This window comes from Lepidochelys kempii, chromosome 4, assembly GCF_965140265.1.
Source record: "Lepidochelys kempii isolate rLepKem1 chromosome 4, rLepKem1.hap2, whole genome shotgun sequence".
Lineage (NCBI taxonomy): Eukaryota > Metazoa > Chordata > Testudines > Cheloniidae > Lepidochelys > Lepidochelys kempii.
In genome coordinates, this window is record NC_133259.1 from 98,101,009 (window position 1) to 98,122,256 (window position 21,248).

At 42.9% G+C, this 21,248-nt stretch overlaps 1 protein-coding gene across 2 annotated transcripts in view; it reads right to left on the minus strand.

Moving 5' to 3' along the window:
- NWD2 (NACHT and WD repeat domain containing 2) overlaps positions 1-21,248 on the minus strand; it is a 126,824-nt gene that overhangs the window by 49,723 nt on the left and 55,853 nt on the right. The window contains exon 3 of one of the 2 annotated variants that reach the window (XM_073342315.1): positions 9,967-10,083. The exons of the other annotated variant lie outside the window; for it this stretch is intronic. Within the exon in view, the coding sequence (XP_073198416.1) occupies positions 9,967-10,083 (117 nt within the window). The remainder of the gene's footprint in view (positions 1-9,966; positions 10,084-21,248) is intronic. 2 annotated transcript variants of the gene reach the window in all.

The window sequence follows — 21,248 nt, forward strand, 5'->3', positions numbered from 1 at the left end:
AAAAGTACAATCCCCCATGATAGGCAGTTATTCAATACCATACCCACACAGGAAATTTCTTCATATTCCTGCAATCAAAGATTTGTTTATCAGTGAATCTGACATTCGTATTTATGTTATATCTCAGACTGAGAAATTCCATTTCTGTTATTACTAAATTGTGCACATTCCTCTCTGATATTCTTTTTCTGGACTTTACCCTTTACTAACCAAGTTACTCATGTATACTACTGCTCCTAAAAAGCTGTGGTTATAAGGTAGAATCAGGTGAGTCTGCTAAGCCTGTTCTGTGTGGAATAGAAAAAAGTGAATAGGATCTGCCCCAGACATTTCTTTTACTCAAAAACATTCTCATACTTTTCTTGACTTGGTTATCACTACATTTAAGAGGCCAGCTCCCCAAAGGGTTAAGGTACATTGGTCCTGGAGAACCTTAAACTAATGTTTCCTAAGCTTGTATCTCTTCTGAGTAGCGTGAGTGTAAGAGAACTTCCACTTCTAGTACTGTCAGTCCAGCAGATTTCCACTGATCAACATTACATTCACTTAAAAACCCTAGCTTTTGGAGCTTGATGATCAACCTGGTAAACTCCTGCATCAGTTGAAATGACTGGATTTAAATCAGTCAGGTACTGCGATACAGCATGGTATGAATACCTGTTTGTTTCCAATCTGATAACTACCTCACCAGCATTTACTCAAGAACTGTCAAGGAAGGTACAAGAAATAAGAGGGAGCAGGGATGAATATGAACATTTCAGGGGAGGGTACCAAAGATGTATTTGGTGTGCTGTCCTTGGGTCAGTGAATGGGAGCCGGAAGATTTGTGGGAGCTATAGTCACACTAGAATGCCATTGGAAGAGCTATTGATAGGATTGGTCTTGGTAAAGAGCAGGCGAGAATTTGAGATCCTGTGCTGTGGGTATGGTGGATTTGGGCATCTCTCTAGGGATAGGTATTGACAGGACTACCAAGTCCAGTTAACTCTTCAGGTCCATTGATTTCCATTCTTTCTTTAGGAGCAATGCCAGTTATAAACAGTTTCAAAATTGTTTAGTTCATAAAATATTCAGGAATGTTAGCATAAGTAGGTGTCTTTCATTTTACGTTCCACAGAGACATCTGGGGATGATAGGACATGTTTCAAGTCCATGGCTACAAGAAAATGTAAAATCTCTATCCTGCAAGCCTGGTTTCTTTGTCAAAGAGAAAGTGAAGAGTCATAAAAATATATAACTGGACTAAGTCCAGGTTTCTTAGCAAAAGAAGAAATAGATGGAAGCCGCTCTCTAGGGATTTGAGATGACATTTAAGTGTTACAGTAACAACTAACCCTAATCAAGGACTAGGGCTCCATTTTGCTAGGAGTAGGCTCTGTACAGGCAAGTAACAAAACCAGTCTTTGCCCCAGAGAACTCACAATCTACAAGACAGACAGTCTGCAAGAGGTGGATGAAATTGACAAATGAGTGAGGGTGGGCTCTAAGAGTGAGATAACACTAAAATGTTTTTTCAGAAAAGTACAAGTCATAGCTCACTACTTGCCTAACAAATGCCACACACAGGGAACTGTAGGCACCACAGCAACTATAGGTTCCAGAAGATCAGTGGTTCCATGTCACAGGCTGTTTTGTACCATTCAAGTTCACATAGAAAACTGCGTTAGTAGTTTTAGCCTTTTCATCTTTTGTTCCTTAATAACAATCTAAGATTAGGACTTTCCTCAAAACTCTTCTCTTCTCCATTTAAAGTAGCATCTGCCATTTCGGTATGACAGGTATACGACTCAGACTTCAGCTCTTTATCTGCATTCTAACAAAACAGCAAAGATTTTTTTTTTGTTTAATTTAACGTTAGTCCCCCAAAACTTTCTCACTGTTTGCATTTCCTACTCCTAGTGTCTTCAGCTTACCCATCTCAGGACTCTCTACATTCTAGTAACTTGCAGTGACTCCAGCATAGCTTTTTCACTTTAACAATAGATTTTACCTAATGGTTTGTTCCTTGTAGAGCTATTCTAAACACTTCTTCAGTCCTTAGGCTTTCAGTTCCACTTTTGTGATTGCAGGCAAAATTGGGTATCTGGATGTTTATTATGGCCTTTCAGGATTTGTGGATGGGGGCATATTCTGCAAGTGATTGGACCTTACAGGAATCTTCTACAATAAATTATAATATGTAAATGAAGATCTCAGAAGAGAGATGTTGGTGTCTTGTGTTGTGTTGTAACAAGCACCTCCATTAACTTGATATTTGCAGTAAGAAAATAACAGGGTGGGGAAAGGTTCATCAGTAATAAAGTACAACAATGTGTTTTCATTTTCAGCTCTTAAATCACCCAGTACTTTAACTATTGAAAGTGCAAGAATTATGGAATTGGGTTTATAGGCATGAATCTTGTCCAGTTGAAAATATCTGGGCTGAAGGACAGGGAGTCAGAGAGAAATCTGCTTTGGTGTAATGATATTGGTGCAAATTTCTACAGTGTAGACAGATCTTCTGTCCATCTTCCACAAACATTTTGTGTTAAAGCCATGAGAGTTATATCTGTAAATCTAAATAAAGAGCTTTTATAGTGTTTATTGATTAAAAAGAATTGATGGATTCTGAACCATTCTGCTGAGCAATTCCACTAGTAGCATTATTGTAGTTCTACAAAACTGTTCTCAGTAGTAACACAGAATGTAAAATTTACCTGTATTTTCATCTCGCAAACCACCAAGTCTAAATATCCTGATACAGAGAGGTACCCTACTCCACACTGTTGTCCCAAACATCTTATTGCTCAATACTTATCAAGCTCTGTTGCTAGATTAGATACTTTAAACTAACTGCTGGAGCTAAAGGAACGTAGTGTGCGTGTGCCAAGATTTCCTACTGGCTCAAAAGTCACTTATTCTAAGTTGTAATTTTTATACAGACCACCTTTTCAGATTGTCTGACTGTAACATAGGCAACACTCAGTGAGACTTTGTACTGTACCTCTCAGCAGTGCAGCTCAGAATTCACAGCTCAGTGGCAGTGGGGGTGGTGAGGGGAAGCTAGAGGGGTTTAAAGCCACCTTTTTACCTTCAGAGTTCTTGGCTGCTCTGAGGGCTGGAGCGTTCCCTGTGTAATCTAGAGAAGCCCCGAGGGTCTAACAGCAGCCTCCCTGAGTTGCTCTGAATCTCCTCAGCGCTATGTGTTGCAGCCTCACCCCTGATATGCGCATGCCACCCCCAGTGATGCCCCTTGTCATAACCATAAGGGTAGCCTAAAATTCCTCCTTATCTGTAAGGGGTTAAGAAGCTCAAATAACCTGGTTGGCACCTGACCAAAGGAACCAATGGGGACAAAAGATGCTTTCAAATCAAGGGGGTGGGGGGAAATCAGTTGACTAAGGAGCAAGTGACTGATTATGTGATTTGGCTGACAGCTTTGGCTGCGGGTAGAAGAGGCAGGAAATAAAAAACAGGTCCTGTTGCTAACTTGAGTGGGACCAGGGAGTTTCTCCACTGGGAGACCCGAAGACAGAAATCCTGGCCTTATTGAAGTTAATAGGATTTTAACACTGATTTTAAGAATGTCAAGATTTTACCCTGGGTGCTGTTTGGTCTTTCCTGGTAAAGGCCTGGGGAAAGAACCTGAAAGGAGCTGTGATCAGAAGCCACTGAGAGGAGCTAGAGAAAGACTGGAACTATTCACAGACCTTAAGAGGAGGGCTGTGGAGAATTCCTGAAGACCAGGGACTGAAAGGACAATAGAGCCATGAAGCAGGGACTGTGTTTTGGCCCCTGACACAAGAGAAAGCAACACCCCTGCAGTGAGGGGGAAAGCACTATGAAACTCTCGGGAAGGGCTGAAAGGACTCTGAAGCCATGCTAGAGGGGCAAAACGACATGGGGATAGAACAGGTTAAAAAACAAAATCCTAGTTTTTGCAAAATAGTTCTTGTTTAGAGTGTTTGAAATTAACCCTTTTAAAAAAACAATGTTGCAGGAATTTTTATTGAAAACATCAGAATGGTGATAGAAATTGTATTTACTAAAAACCTAGTGTTTGGTAATTGAAAAGTTTGATAAGCGTTTTAATAATGTTTTTGATGACAATGGAAAAATATTGAAAAGATGTACAACTCCCCCCTATAAAAACTGAACACATTTTGTTTTTGAAAGAAGGCCATTTTCTGACTACAAAGAACTTCAGCCAACTCTGGTTGGTGAGCCTGGATACAGGGTGAACAGCTGAATAAATTTTGTTTAATAACAATAAATGAAACCCCATAGGGGAGACTTTTGTATTAAACATCAGCATGATGTGGGAGACTTTACTGATTTTGCTAAGGTGGGGCCTTGAAGTGAAACTGCTACACTGCAAATAGTGTGTGCAGATGGAGAGAATATAGCAACCAACTGACAGGACCAGGAGGGAGGAGAAGCCTTAATACAGTGTCTGAAACAAAATATTTGTTTAAAAAGTTACATTGACTGAGGGAGGTTGTGTATATGAGACTGGGCTGTTGTCCCACATGTAACTGGCTCTGTCTAGCTACAGTAGTTTGCTATTCTGAGAAAAAACACAAAAAATAGTCCCTTTTTTAAACTAGCAAACACTTCTCTTGAAAGATAATTGGTTTTTTATACTAAGAACTTTTTTTTCTTCCTTTAAATCTTCAGAGGTTTTCTGACTTCTACTGAACAGAATTTCACAGCAATTGGCAAATCCAGGTAATGAGAGCAAAATACTGAGGCACAGATCTTCAAAGGTAATTGGGCACCGAACTTCCATTGATTTCAGTGGGAACCAGCTTCTTAATATCTTTGAGGCTCTGGGCCTGCATGTGTTCTCTCAGTGACCTGGGTTCTGCTCGATAAGCAATTCCTGCTTATTGTTAACAACTTGCTGTAGTAATTCCACAATATCATCACATCTCCAGATATTTCTCTAACAAGGAAAGTGAAAGAGGCACATTTGTGGATTTTTTTAAAACCAGTTTTGTAGATTTAAGAGCAAGGATATTGGGCTGGATCCTCGGCTCCATTTAATTGATTTTGCACGGCTCCTGCAGGACTAATCAGACTTAAAGCCATCTTAAATGACTCTCTGAAGATTTCGCTGGCATTGGAGAGGTAGGGGGAATATTTGGGTTGCAGCTTCTACATCATCTCTCTCCTGAACCCAATGTAGGAGGCATGTTATAAAAAAATGAAGCATGTTCAAAGTGCCTCTTTGCCATGTTGATCCTTTGTGGCCAGAATGACCCCTTACAATTGCAAGCAGTCAGTGGACAGAGCAATCCTGGTCTTATATACCTTTTGGAGAGTCTGAGAAAACATAGAACAGCTCCAAGACGAGGACACCTTAAAGGAGGTTTAGAAACCAATTTTGCACGCTCCTCCTCTGCTACTGCCATCCACCTGCCTCAACATGTGGCAAACTTTATGGGATATGCAGTGACTGGGACAGCCCCTATAGAAGTGGGGAGGAGAGCACACACTGGGGGAATGCAAGGGTGGCCCCTACTACTCTGCCCATTGGCCAGCTGGAGTAAGAGGGGAGCTGACTGGTCCCTTGTTGGGGCTAAATTGTGGATTTTTTGCCTTCCTTGCAGCAGTTGGGAGGCACAGTTAGGTTAAACAGGAATAAGATTTAGTAATCAGTGGTAGTACTTGGTAAGGATGTTGGTTTGTCGCAACTTGCAGCCAATTTCCAGTGTGGTTAAAAGGCAGGGATTGTTCTCAGAGTAAAAGACCTGGGATTTTGATGGTAGGTTTTTTATACCCAGAGAATAGGGCAGGGGTGGGCAAACTTTTTGGCTTGAGGGCCATATCGGGGTTGCAAAACTTTATGGAGGGCCGGGTAAGGAAGGCTGTGCCTCCCCAAACAGCCTGGACGCCGCCCCCTATCCACCCCCTCCCACTTCCCGCCTCCTGACTGCCCCCCTCAGAACCCCCGCCCCATCCAACCCCCGCCCCCCACTTCTTGTCCCCTGACTGCCCCCTCCTGGGACTCCTGCCCCTAACCACCCCCCGGGACCCCAGACCCTATCCAACCCCCCTGCTCCCAGTCCCCTGACTGCCCCGACCCCTATCCACACCCCCACCCCCTGACTGTCCCCTGGGACCCCACCCCCTATGCAACCTCCCTGCTCCCCTGACTGCCCGTCCCCAGAATCTCCACCCCATCCAACCACTCCCTGTCCCCTGATGGGACCCCCTGCCCCTTATCCAACCCCTCCCCGCCCCTTTACCACGCCACTCAGAGTGGCAGAAGCTCACAGCCACGCTGCCTGGCAGGAGCAGCGGGCCACAGCGCCGGCAGCTCAGCGCACTGAGGCTGCGAGGGAGGGGGAACAGCAGGGGACGGGACGGGGGTAGCCTCCCCGGTCGGGACCTCAGGGGCTGGGCAGGACGGTCCCGCAGGCCATAGTTTGCCCGCCTCTGGGATAAGGGGAGACCTTGTGGCATGCACGGGCCAAGTTCCTCCCCCCGCCACATTTCAGTACCTTCTGTCCCCCTCGCAGGTTGTGTGGCTGCGAGTGAAAGGATTCAGATGAGAGAGCTGAATCTAAGGGGTAAGCTGAGGAGAGTCTACCCTGAGTTATGGGCTATACAGTAGGAGCCTTGTAACCCTGCACTGGAACCACTTAAAATGCCTCGTATGCAAGAGTCTGGTTGACAGGACAGGTAGCGCCCCTCCTTTGGTTAAGTTTAACAAAGTTGCAGCATGACACTTAAAATCTGTCCTTGTGTCTGTCCTCGTTCGCTGACATGTCCTGAAAACTGCTCTGATACAGCTGAAGACATGGCTTATTAACTGTAGAAGTTGGATATGCTGGCTGCTGCAACTGATATTATTGTTCTCTCATTACACTGACAACAAACTCACACGCCCTTTACGGATGACCTGCTTAAGATTTCTTTTTATGGGGTCTGTGACACTTAATGTGTCTTTTTATTGCAAAATGAAGGGCTGGAAGGTGTTTTCCAAAGAAACAATTTTTTTAATTTAACTTTACTTTGAAATAGGTGGAATATCATGAGTAGAGGGATTACTCGGTGTCTCAGGTGTTGACTGGGTGTTTTCTCATTCCCTAACCAAAGAACAGGGTGCAGAATCCTTAATAAAGACTATGTTCCCAGGTGTTTATTATTCACTGAAGTTAGATAGGTGTTAACAAAAAATAACAAAACAAAGAAACCCCAACAAATAACAGTCTGACTAAAAATTCCTTCCAGGCAGTATACATCTCCAGTAAAATAGTCTTGCTCACCTTACTCACAAAGAATCCCAGCCCATACATACTCCACACATGAACAATACAAATCCACTTGCCTCCCAAATTGCTTCATGCATCTTGTTTCAGATATCAATGCTGACTTATGATGCTTTAGTCTAAATTGCTCAAATACTGATTCCTGGCTCTGCCATTGTATATCCAACCTCATTAATTACCTTAATCTACCCAGAAAGCGTTAAAAGGAACACCTTATTTAAAAAGTTGGCAGAAGAATGATAAATTTTTGTCCAGAATCAATACGTAAGATTAAAACAGTTTATATGCCACACTGATGTGCCAAAAATATTTTTCCGTATTTTTTACCTATGTGCTCATTAAAGCAAGGCACACATTTTTCTAAGGGAAAGAGAAGTAAAACTTTACACTTACAAGTCTATTCTGCACCATGTAACGAATATAACACCACTGCCAGCAACATTTAGTGCATATGCTTCCCTGAAAAGAGAGGATTCCTATTTTGCAGAATTTAACTGATGCAGTCCACTCCCAGTGTCTTTCAGTTACTGAGCTCAAATTAACATTTGACTTGGCGCCATAAATTCAGAACTGAAGATATTGTGATGGGCAAACATCGTACCTATCTCTAACAAGGGGAACAAAGATGACCCTGGAGAATTATAGACAAGGCAGCCTAACTTTAATACCTGGAAAAATACTTGAACAAATTATTAAACAATAAATTTGTAACTACCTAGAGGATAATATAACGAATAGCCATCATGGATTAGTCAAGAACAAATCATGCCAAACCAACCCAATTTCCTTCTTTTGACAGTGTTACTGGCCTGGTGGATGTGCGTGAAGCAGCAGATGTGATATATCTTGATTTTAGTAAGGCTTTAAAAACAGTTCCACATAACAGTTTCATAAGCAAACTAGGGAAATGTCATCTAGATTAAACTACTATAAAATGGGTGCACAATTGGCTGAAAGACCGTACTCAAAGAGCAGTTATCAATGGTTCACTGTCAAACTTGAAGGGCGTATCTGCTGAGGTCAGTCCTGAGTCTGGTACTAGTCAATATTTTTGTTAACGACTTAGATAATGCTGTGGAGAGTATGCTTATAAAATTTGCAGATGACACCAGGCTGGGCAGGTTGCAAGCACTTTGGAGGACAGGATTAGAATTCAAAATGACCTTGACAAATTAGAGAACTCATCTGAAATTAATACAAGATTAAATTCAGTAATGCCAGGTACAAAGTATTACACTTAGGAAGGAAAAAAAAATCAAATGCACAACTACAAAATGGGAAATAACTGGATAGAAAGTAGTGCTGCTGAAAAGGATCTGCAGGTTATAGTGAATCACAATTTGAATACAAGTCAAGAGTGTGATGTAGTTGTGAAAAAGGCTAATATCATTTTGGGGTGTATTAATAGGAATATCATACATAAGACACAGGAGGTAATTGCCCTGCTGTACTCAGTACTGGTGAGGCCTCAGCTGGAGTACTGTGTTCAATTCTGGGCACCACACTTTAGAAAAGATGTGGATATATTGAGAGAGTCCAGAGGAGAGCAATAAAAAAAGATAAAAGGTTTAGAAAACCTGACCTAATAGGAAAGGTTAAAATAAATTTGGCATGTTTAGTTTTGAGAAAAGAAGATACCTTGATAGTCTTTAAATATATTAAGGGCTGTTATAAAGAAGACAGTGATTCTCCATGTCCACTGAAAGTAGGGCAACAAGTAATGGGCTTAAAAGATTTAGGTTAGATATTAGGAAAAACTTTCTAACCATAAGTTCTGGAATAGGCTTCCAAGGGAGGTTGTGGAATTCTCATCATTGGAGATTTTTAAGTACAGGTTAGACAAACACTTGTCAGGGATGGTGTAAGTGCAGGGGGCTGGACTTGATGATTCTCAAAGTTCCTTCCAGCCCTACATTTCTATGATTCTATGGCAGGAGATCTTTTCTTGAGCTTGAGGTAAGATACTAGCTACAACCTTAACAAATACCTACTCCTATTATACAGGAGTATGTACACCACTTTTACAAAAGTTGATGGGAGGGCTAGTGAGGATGAACACAGGAATTATCATTTTTTGCTAGGTGTCTACAATGTTATTGAACCTTAAAGTACCTTCTAAAAGCAACCTGTCCTGGCAGCAGTAAACAATCGGTGTTTTGCATGCGTGTGTGTGTCTGAGAAAGATGATAGCCACAGCCTTCCCAGGCTGTCACTGGCCATTTCCCATTTTGATGTTCCGATCGAAATAGCATCCTATGATTTCCTGGGCCTGCCAGGCACACCAGCAGAGAATGGATCGAAGAAGATAACCTCTGTCTGCTGCTGTTCTTTTATAGGCAAGCCCTTGTTGGCCTGCTAATACCAGAACTTGGGAGAAGTACTGGGAGTTAATACCCTAACCAAGGAGTGCTGCCATTGGCCAGCAGTCACAATGCCCTCCATGTGGGGGCACCAAACCACCCAAAATGGGCTGGTTGTGAAGGGCCAGACCTCCTTTACTGATGTCAAATATCCATTGTCAATTTACAGCACTGTCTGGGAAATCTCAGGTCTGATATTTCAAATGCACAGTAAGAAGTATACAAGAAATATTTCAGAAGTAAAAGAGAAAACACATTTGTCTAGGAAAAAACCTTTAACTGCACTACAGATGCTAGGATAGCTATCAATGTATTTTTGTTTTAATGTAAAGCATTATTTGTATACCCACAACAAAACATGGACCTGCAGAAGTTTTCAAGCAATCTTCTAACAGCTTCATACGAGTCTTCTGGAGCTCAGGACTGTCCCACTCTTCTGTTTCTACTCCCCAGTATAAGTCTATGACCTGGAAATCAATGTATAACACACTGTTAGTTTTATCCATTACTTTAAGCTTCTCCTACATAACAAGATGAACAAGATCTCAATTAAGAGATTTGTTTTTTTATCTTTAAAGAGTTAATGTGGGCCAGTGGGTAGAGCAGTGGACAGAACTGGGTGCTATTCCCAGTCCTGACATGGACCTGCTCTGTGATGTAAGCAAGTCAACTTATCTCTCTGTTTCCCTTCTGTCTTCTCTATTTAGACTGTAAACTCTTTGGGGAAGGGACTGCCTCTTACTATATGTTTGTACAGCACCTAGCACATTGGTACCCTGATCTCAGATGGCGATTCTAGTTGCTATTGTAATGCAAATAATAAATGAATAATAATAATTATAAGACTCTCTGGGCAAAATCCTGGCCCCTATGAAGTCAGAGTCTTGCCATTGACTTCAACACAGCTCAGATTTCACCCAATGACTTTTTGACCCACCAGAGATCAAACTATCCTGTGCTAAAATGAACAAAAAAGACAGGACTGGATTAGATATTGTAATATCACTCTTCCTTTGTTCCTTAATGTTTTGTTGCTCTGGAAGCAAAAAATGCATGAATTTATAATAGCAGATGGCTTGCTGTTATGACTTTCATCTGTTGCTATAGATTCAGTTTTATAATGCTAATAAGATGCAAGCAAATGCCTGGAAGAAGCTGGTTGAGGTTGCTACATTTATTTAAGGAGATTTAGTGATGAAGCGTGGTTTCACTACATATTTTAACTAACGGATAGAAGTTTTGTTATTACAGGACCTTAATTTAAAGGAACAGAGTCCTTTATCTGTCCAAAGGTCTCAGGTTTATTAAAAAATAAACTGATGATATATCCTACTGCGATTTGCTTATTTATGCTACTATCAGCTTTCAATACAACCATGTGATACTATTATAAAGAAGTCATTACTGCACAATTTAAAAAAATTAATTAATTTACATATTTATTTGTATTATAATAGCACCTAGAGGCCTCAGTCAAGATGGAATCATATTGTGCTTGATCCAGTTTGAACACAGTAGTAAGAGAGAGTCCCTGCACTGAAGACCTTACCATCTAAAAATGTATATGGTTGATGGATTAGTCAAGTTAACCCTCTTGGAAACAGGCAAATCTTCTTAGGAAGGTTCTGGTAACAATGGCTGATGGATTATAAGACCCAATCCTGCAAACAGTTATGCACATGCTTTACTGTCATGAGTACTCATCATAGTAAAGTTAAGCACATGTGTAACTGTTTGCTGGATTGGGGCCTCAGGCACTACACGCTGGAGGTAAGTGACCACATGTGGTGAAACAGCCTAAAGAGTGAAGTGCATTATAAAGTGGAATAAAAGAGCATAATGTTAGAAAGAATAATTTTATACATTTATACTTTACATAAACTCTGTCCCAAACACCGGTCTGAGCAAGAAACTTCTTTGCAGCTCTTGCCATCTCAGCTTTCCTGCATCTCTCTGCTTCATTGATCTTTTTCTCTTTACAAGTGAAAATATTTCTTTTCTCCCTATTTCTTTCTCTTTCCCATTATTTATCTCTGTGGATTTATTATTGAACTCTGTGTTGTTTTCATCAGATGCCTGAATATTAGAATTGCATAAGACATAAATTAACTAATTCAGTCATTCTCAGCTCCAAAGATACCGTATTTGAATTTGCAGCTGGATGAACTCAAGATGTCACTCAAGAATTTTTCTCAGGCATCAAAGGAAATTTTTACTCTAACTGACCAGTCAGAAGTCAGAGAACTTGAGCTAGGACAGAAGAGAGAACAGTGTGTCAAGGGCTAACTTTCCAGCATGCTGTGTGCCTTTCCTCTATGTGTTATGAAAGGTGAGAAGGTATCTTTCTCATAACAAAATCTCCCAGAAAAATTTCAGTAGGATAGAGAAAAACCTAGTATCTTATGTTTAAATGATTTTATTGTTATTGTCTTCTTACTTTATGAATCAAACAAACTTTGTGTCTTGAATGCATGATAAATGCATTCTGATTTATTAAAATGTGATTATCGCCAGAAATGGGACTAAGTAAAAATGTCAGCTTTCTCAAAAGGCTTCTCCTTGGGTGTTTTCTAAGTCATAACTTCTTTCTTTACTGACAAAAAAGAAAGACGACTGACCAGGAATTCTATATTTTCACAGTTTTTTTCTTGTGGGGTGAATACCTTGTGCCACTGACTTTCTGTTCTTTTCAGGTTCTTATTCTATGCTCATCACTGTAGTATTTGAGCACCTTCCATTAATGCACTGAGCAATGGGACTAACGTCTGTCACATTTGTTCTCTCATCCTCTCCCCAGGTGAAAAAGTGTGTGTAGTAGGCAGTGTTTTGTTTTGTAGTGTGTGTGTTATTGTTCACAGTGTTGTTGTAGCCATGTTGGTCTCAGAACTAGATGGCATCATGGAACAGGCTACCAAAATACCCTGAGAGAATCTGCTTCAATATGGAAAAAAAATCTGATCCAATTGCACATATCTAGTTGTCACCTAACACCCCACACTGGAACCCATACAGGGTATCATTAAACAATTATAATCAATATTTGATGGGGACCACATCCTGAAAGAAATCTTTCCCAACCCTGCCCCCCTTCTGCCTTCAAACAACCGCCAACCTTGCCAAGCTCATCATCAGAAGCAAGCTCCCCACAGGCCAGGACACACCAACTCAAAGCAGCACAGACTCTGCCGTAACAACTGATGCAAAACTTACGCCCCTGAACACAGTTATCACAGCACGTGACGTCCCTCATCCAATGCACTAAATGCCCCAACAACAACTGTGTGGGTGAAATGAGACAATCACTAGGCTCTTGAAGGAACACATGCAAGAAAGTGATAAAAGACAAAAACACCATATCCCCAGTGGGTGAACACTTCTCAAAGTGATCACTCTATATCTGACCTCTCAGTCCTCATCCTCAAAGGAAACCTGCGTATCATCTTCAAAAGACGAGCCTGGGAGCTTAAATTCATAACTTTGTTAGATACTAATAATCATGGACTTAATAAAGCCAGTGGATTTATAGCTTATTACAACAATCTGTAACCCACTAACTCCCCCTGCCCCCACTTCTTTGTTCTAGGACTCCAGAGATGTTAACTGGGCACTTCACCTTGAAAGGTTTCTTAGTATGTGTTAACTTCTTATGCTAAACAATCTGTTCCACCTTGTTTTTAGCTGTGACACTCTGTGGGCAAGTCTACCCTTAAAACACTGCGTGGGTGTAGTTGCACTGATGCAGCTGCGCCACTGAAGTGCTTTCATGAAGATGCTCCAAGCCAATGGGAGAGTGCTCTCCTGTCAGTGTAGTTAATCCACCTCCCTGAGAGGTGGCAGCTAGGATGGCAGGAGAAGCTCTCCTGCTGACATAACGCTGTGTACACGGGGGGCTAGGTAGGTATGTCACTCAAGGGTGTGAAAAATCCACACCTGAGTGATGTTGTTATACCGATAGAGGTCTGTAGTTTAGACCAGACCTGAGTACCTTTTCCAGATCTGAAGAAGAGCTCTGTGTAAGCTTGAAAGCTTGTCTCTTTCACCCACAGAAGTTGGTCCAATAAAATATATTATATACTCACATGTTATATGTTTATGTTAGAAAAGGCAAGGTCAAAGAAACGCACCTTGCACTTACACCAGAAGGGGCTGAGGTTTGTGATGGTTTTTAGCTGCTGGGGAGCTTATTCCACAGTCTTGGGCTGGCCTCCTGCATACATGAGCTTTCTTTTTATTGTAGCTTCAGGTACTTTCTCAAAAGCAGGGTTCATTGGGATGCTGGAAATGAATGCTTGGAGCAATGGTTGTAAAAGGGTAGCTGGGGCCCACTTCCCTCAGTCCCTTCCGAGAAAACCTCAGCGCCCGATGATGGTAAAATGCTGAAGGCATGAATGGCGGTGGAGCATGTATTAATGCAGAGGCAGCACTGTAAAAGAACTACAGTGACTGGTGAATAATCTTTCCTTTCTGCTCAAAAGTGAAGTTTAGAATCTCCCGCTACTAACACGTGGGAAATACATTATTACTGTTGTGCTAGACAAGAGGATGTTGTTGGAGCATGTTTTTAGGCAATCACATTATCTTGCTGAAGCTGGTGGATGCACTAGCCACCTTTCATTCATGCTAAATGAAGGAGCAACTAAATCCCCATTGGTTCAGGGACAGCTGAAACAATAGACACCATTGCTGAAGGCACAGACCAGCATGGGAAGGGCTGAACAAGAACTAACTCAGGGAGAATAAGAAAGGTTTCTCTGGGACTGATTGAAAATGCAGAGGCTGAAGAATTGATTGGTGGAGGTGTGTGTCTCTCTTGGTCGGAAGCAGAAAGCAGCCAGAGAAGCAGATGATAGCATAGCCTAGAGAGTGAACAGAAACAGAACTCCTTGAGACACAGGACTGATGGGAAAGTGAGCACAGATTTCTGAACAAAGAAATTGCTTCCTGCTTCTGTGTTCAGGGGAAAAGACTTTGTATATAGTCTTTGTAAATAAGGATTTTTTTACATCGAAGGATTTACAGGATTGCATCAAATTTACAATTTACAGGATTTACAATTTACAGGATTGCATCGAAGAACTAACTGACTATCATCAATTTTTCCTACTAATGGCAACATTATTAAATCGTAGAATCGTAAGAGACCTTGAGAGGTCATCTAGTCCAGTCCCCTGCACTCATGGCAGGACTAAGTATTCTCTAGACCATTCCTGACGGGTGTTTTTCTAACCTGCTCTTAAAAATCTCAGTGATGGAGATTCCACAATCTCTCTAGGCAATTTATTGCAACACAAATGATGAATCTTTCTCAGCTACAGTTCACTTAGCACTAGTAAACATGCTTTGGCAAGCAAATCTTAGAGACATAGGTGCTGACTCCACGGGTGCTTCAGGACTGGAGCACCCACGGAAAAAAAATTAGTGGGTGCTTAGCACCCACTGGCAGCCAAGTTCCCTCCCTCTTCCCAGCACCTCCCACTCGCTGGTGGCCCTGCTGATCAACTCCTCCCCTCCCTCCCAGTGCCTCCTGCATGCTCTGGAACAGCTGTGCTATGGCATCAGGTGGCGCTGGGAGGGAGGGGGAGGAGCAGGGATGGGACATGCTTGGTGGAAAGAGGTGGGGCAGGGGAGGGAAGAAGCAGGGCGGGGGAGGGAAGAAGCAGGGCGGGGGAGGGGCCTTGAGGGAAGGTGTGGGCGGAGCAAGGGAGGGAAAAGGCAGGGCAGGGGTGGGGGCTTGGAGGAAGGGGTGGAGTGGGGGCAGGCCTGGGAGTGGAGAGAGGGTTGAGAGGAAGTTGGCGCCTATGCTTAGGGGTATCCAAAACCGATAAAGAGACACAGAAAATAAATAATTCTAGGATAAATTCCTACGTTTTATTGCTCATAAGCATGCTTCCATCCCAATTTTGCCTGAGCTCTCCTGTATCCTACATAACAATGGACCAAATTTTCAATAGTAGTTTGTAATTTTGTGCCTAGTAACTGCATATCCAAACAGGTGTGCTTGCACAACTTTGTGTGCACAAAAATAAGAGGCACTTTTGAAAATTTGGCTGTAATGCAGGGGTAGGCAAACTACGGCCTGTGGGCTGGATATGGCCCATCAGGGCCTTGGATCCAGCCCGCGGGATTGCCAGCCCTGTGGCGCTGCGGGCCCTGCGCCACTCCCAGAAGCAGCCAGCACCATGTCCCTGCAGTCCCTTTGGTGAGGGGGCGGGCAGAGGGCTCCGTGCGCTGCCCTTCCCTGCAGACAGCACCCCCCACAGCTGCCACTGGACGGGAACGGGGAACCCCGGCCAATGGGAGTTTTGGGGGAGGTACCCACAGGTGAGGGCAGCACGCGGAGCCCTCTGCCCTCACTTCCCCCAGGGGCCGCAGGGATGTGGTGCCGGCAGCTTCCGGGAGCGGCGCGGGGCCAGGGCAGGCAGCCTGCCCTGGCCCCGGTGCATGCCACTGCCACCCTGGAGCTGCTTCATGTAAGTGGCGCCGGGCTGGAGCCTGCACCCCAAAACCCTCCCGCACCCCACTCCCTGTCCTGAGTCCCCTGCCCCGAGCCTCCTCCCTGCACCCCTGCCCTGATCCCCCCTCGCACTCCACACCACCTCCTGAATCCCAACCCCCCCGAACCCCCTCGTACATCCCACACCCCTCCTCTGACCTAACCCCTCACCCTGAGCCCCTTCCTGCACACTGCACCCCAACCTCCTACCCCAGCCCTACATTCATGGCCCTGCATGCAATTTCCCCACCCAGATGTGGCCCTCGGGCCAAAAAGTTTGCCTACCCCTGCTGTAATGTCTCAAAAAATATCTTTCAGGACTGGCATTACACCATCATGACCTAATCTTGCATCATGACCTCACAGCATTGTGTTACAACATGATGACTCTGCATCTTGATGTCATGATGTTGCATTGCAATGTGGTGATTCAGTGTCAGGCTATCAAAAATCAACTGTCACAATGGGATGACATGAGAAGTTTGCCCTGCCCAGTGAGCTGATATAGGTGTCAAACCTATATGTGCATGAAGGATACTGAGAATTTAGAAAGAAGGGGTATATGGGATACAATGGAACAAGAAGATGCTTGTGAATGATGTCAAAATGTATTTATTACTTATAATTGGAGACACTGCTCACCAAATGTCCACCCTAATAAAATATTACTCAGTGTTATTGCCTAGGTGGGTTGCCAACCTGACGCTCTGTGTAAGTGCTGACTGCCCAACCTAGACTGACTTTGGGGCTAGTCCACTTGCACATCTGATTTCTTTCTTTCTTTTTTAAGTTTTTCCTCATGAGTCAGTGTTTTCTGTTTGCTTTCTTCAGCTTCTGTCATAACAACTCCTATCATCTTTATAGGTCATTCTTTTTTTCTTACTAATTGAAAGAAGTTAGCATTTTATTTTGCATATCTTTCTGTAGGGTGCATTATCCTGTTGAACCCTTTAAGCAGAAAACACTGTAAATTGTTAACAATATATGTGAACTTTTTTGCGTGAAGCTGGCTGCCTTCATTTGCTTATGCACACTGGATTTTCTTTCTTTCTGTGACGGGGCAAGGCCAGATGGCTATAGAAAAGTAGTGAGAGATAGATATATTAGCTCCAGGCTAAACAAATCCCTGGTACCAGGATAAGTGAAATGGCAGCTGCTCCAGGTCAATTAAGACACCTGGAGCCAATTAAGAACTTTCCAGAAGGCAGGGAGAAGGCTAGGTTGATTGGGACACCTGAAGCCAATCAGGGGCTGGCTGAAACTAGTTAAAAGCTAGTCAGGTTTTAGTTAGTCAGGTGCGGGTGCATGTCAAGAGCTGTGGGAGGAAGTTGCGCTGTTGGAGAGGCTGAGTAGTACACACCATATCAGGGACAAGGAAGGAGGCCCTGAGGTAAGGGTGAAGTGGAGCTTGAGGAAGTGAGGGCTGCTGTGGGGGAAGTAGCCCAGGGAATTGTACATGTTATGTTTCTAAAAGGTCAGCTACCATAGCTGATACTATTAGGGTCCCTGGGCTGGAGTCCGGAGTAGAGGGTGGGCCCAGGCTCCCCCCCCCAACCCCCTGATTAATCACTGCGACTGGGAGACAACAGAGACTGTGCAAGAAAGGATAACCTCTCCTCACCTCCCTCGCTGGCTTATGATGAAAATGGCTCAGTAGACTGTGACCCTTGTCTCTAGAGAGAGAAGGGTTATGTGGAGGGTCACAGTGAGCCTCCGAGGCTAGCGAAATCCGCCAGGAAATGCAGGACCCACGGAGGCAAGGACAGAGCTTTGTCACATTCCATTTATCATATATCTTCACCTCCCCCACTATACACCACAAGATGCCCTCACTTAACAGTTGCTAATTATCCTGAGAAAATGTTTCCATTACGAACTAGTTTCTCAGTTTAAAAGAAACCTAGAGAAACAGATATATGTCAAGCTGTTTAAAGATTCAAAATATGTGTTCTGGAGGTATCCTTTCTAGCGTACTTTTTATCTCTATTTTAACAACAGTCCAAATCAAAATACATAATTTTTCAGAAACATTTTCGTGATTCAAAGGAAAACAAATGGAACAAATAGAGTACCCTAAACCAATTCAGAGATGGAATTAATGTATTAGTCACATTTCCCCACATATGGTAATTGTGTTCCACAGGAGGAGTGGTCAACACTGGAAGCCTGACAGATCTAAGGTTTTGCAACAATTGAGACCCTGTTATTGGTAGAGCCGGATGACTCAGAGAAAACCGGACCACTGAATATATTAGAAAGAATTTAAGTTAGGTCACAGTTTATCAAGTAGATGATGACTTGAGGATACTCTACAGCAGGGGTCTCAAAGTCACGGCCCGCAAACCTCCCCGGTGTGGCCCGCGGGGCTCTAGCAGTTTTGGGGCCAGGTCTCTCCCTTGGCCCCACCTGTCGCCCCTGGGCACTCCCCTCCCCCGGGTGATTTAAAATGGCCCGGGGCCCCAACAGTGCAGTGGAGCTGAGTGGTGTTTGCTTGCTCGCTCCACGTGTCTGCCGGCCCCTCCCTACGGCCGCCGAGTGGGGCTTTGCCTCCGCACGCTGCCACACTCCGAGTGCCCCTGTGACAAATGGGAAGCTGTGGGGGGTGGTGCCTGGCGGCAGCAGCGCACCAAAGCCCCCAGGCCCTCCCCACCTTGGAGCCCCAGGTAAGTGCGGCACCCCCTTCCCCCCTCCCAGAGCCTGCACCCCCTCCCACCCCCAAAATCCCTCCCAGAGCCCGCACACATACCCACTCCCATCCCCAAACTCCCTCCCAGAGTCTGCAACCCCTCCCCACACACCCCAGCCCCCAAACTCCCTCCCAGAGCCTGCACCCCAGACCTCCTTCCCCACCCAAACTCCCTCCCAGAGCCTTAGGCAAGTGTGGGGCAGCAGTTTGGGGGAGCGGAGTTTTGGGGGGCGGATTCTAGGTGGCATAAGTGACATTATTGGCCCGCTGGGAGGATTTGAGGACTGTCACTGCCCCGAAAGTAAATTGAGTTTGAGACCCTTGCTCTGCAGTATGTGGTTTTCATGGTAGCCAGATACTGATCAGAGCTTATAAGTAGAGGACCACATATAAAGAATAAAAAGTAAAGTACTCCCCTTTCATCCACCCAAATACTGTATCTATTACAGGAAGAAGCTATGTCCCTTCTTGTATGTTTGAAAAGTGCCTAGCACTTCATGGGCATCACTGCAAACTAATAATTAATAATAATGATTGTGTGTATTAAAAGATAATGCTTCCCATAATAACCATAAAATAGTGGGAGGTCGGACTGCCAAGAAAAAGATATTTTTATGAGAGAAAAATCTATCTCAGAGCTGCTGCAGAATGCTCTCTCACTTCCTCTTTGTAATTTTTATATAACCTTTCCCACTTGAGCCAAAAAAATCTGCTAAAATCATTTGTATACTAATGTCAAAACTAGGGCTGTCGAGTAATTGCAGTTAACTCACATGATTAATTTAAAAAAATGAATCACGATTGATCGCAATTTTAATTGCACTGTTAAACAGTAGAATACCAATTGAAATTTATTAAATATTTTGGATGTTTTTCTACATTTTCATATATATTGTATTGGGTTGTAACTGAAATCAAAGTGTATATTATTTTTAATACAAATATTTGCACTGTGAAAATGATAAAAGAAATAGTATTTTTCAGTTCACCTCATAAAAGTACTGTGGTGCAATCTCGGTCTTGAAATTGCAATTTACAAATGTAGATTTTTTTTGTTACATAACTGCACTCAAAAACAAAACAATATAAAACTTCAGAGCCTACAAGTTCACTCAGTCCTACTTCTTGTTCAGCTAATTTCTCAGACAAACAAGTTTGTTTACATTTGCAGGAGATAATGCTGCCCGCTTCTTGTTTACAATGTCACCAGAAAGTGAGAACAGGCATTTGCAGGGCACTTTTGAAGCTGGCATTGCAAAAGTTATTTATGTGCCAGTTATGCTAAACATTCGTATGTCCCTTCATGCTTCGGCCACCATTCCAGAGGACATGATTCCAGGCTGATGACACTCGTTAAAAAAAATAATGCGTTAATTAAATTTGTGACTGAACTCTTTGGGGCAGAATTGTACGTCCCCTGCTCTGTTTTACCCACATTCTGCCATATATTTCATGTTTAGCAGTCTCGGATGATGTTCATTTTAAGAACATTTTCACTGCAGATTTGACAAAATGCAAAGAAGGTACCAATGTGAGATTTCTAAAGATAGCTACAGCACTCGACCCAAGGTTTAAGAATCTGAAGTGCCTTCCAAACTGAGAAGGACGAGGTGTGGAGCATGCTTTCAGAAGTCTTAAAAGAGCAACACTCCAATGCAGAATCTACAGAACCCAAACTACCAAAAAAGAAAATCAAACTTCTGCTGGTGGCATCTGATTCAGATAATGAAAATGAACATGTGTTGGTCTGCACTGCTTTGGATTGTTATCAAACAGAACCTGTCATCAGCATGGATGCATATCCCCTGGTATGGTGATTAAAGTATAAAGGGACATACGAATCTTTAGCGCATCTGGCACATAAAAAATTTGCAATTCCAGCTACAGTAGTGCCATAAGAATGCCTGTTCTCACTTTCAGGTGACATTGTAAACAAGAAGCGGGCAGCATGATCTCCTGCAAATGTAAACAAACTTGTTTGTCTGAGCAATTGGCTGAACAAGTAGGACTGAGTGGCTTGTAGGCTCTAAAGTTTTACATTTTATTTTTGAATGCAGTTATTTTTTATACATAATTCTACATTTGTAAGTTCAACTTTCATAATAAAGAGATTGTATTACATTACTTGTATTAGGTGAACTGAAAAATACGATTTCTTTTGTTTTTTACAGTGTAAATACTTGTAATAAAAAATAAATGTAAAGTGAGCACTATACACTTGATAATCTGTGTTGTAATTGAAAGCAGTATATTTGAAAATGTAGAAAACATCAAACATATTTAAATAAATGGTATTTGATTGTTGTTGCACAGTGCAATTAATTGCGCAATTAATATTTTTAATTGCTTGACAGCTCTAGTCAAAACTAGATTTGACTAGTCACTGCCTTTTATGGATCCGCAATTGTTTCAGGACATGTATGTAAAATAGTTAACGTCTGCCTCTGCGCTTG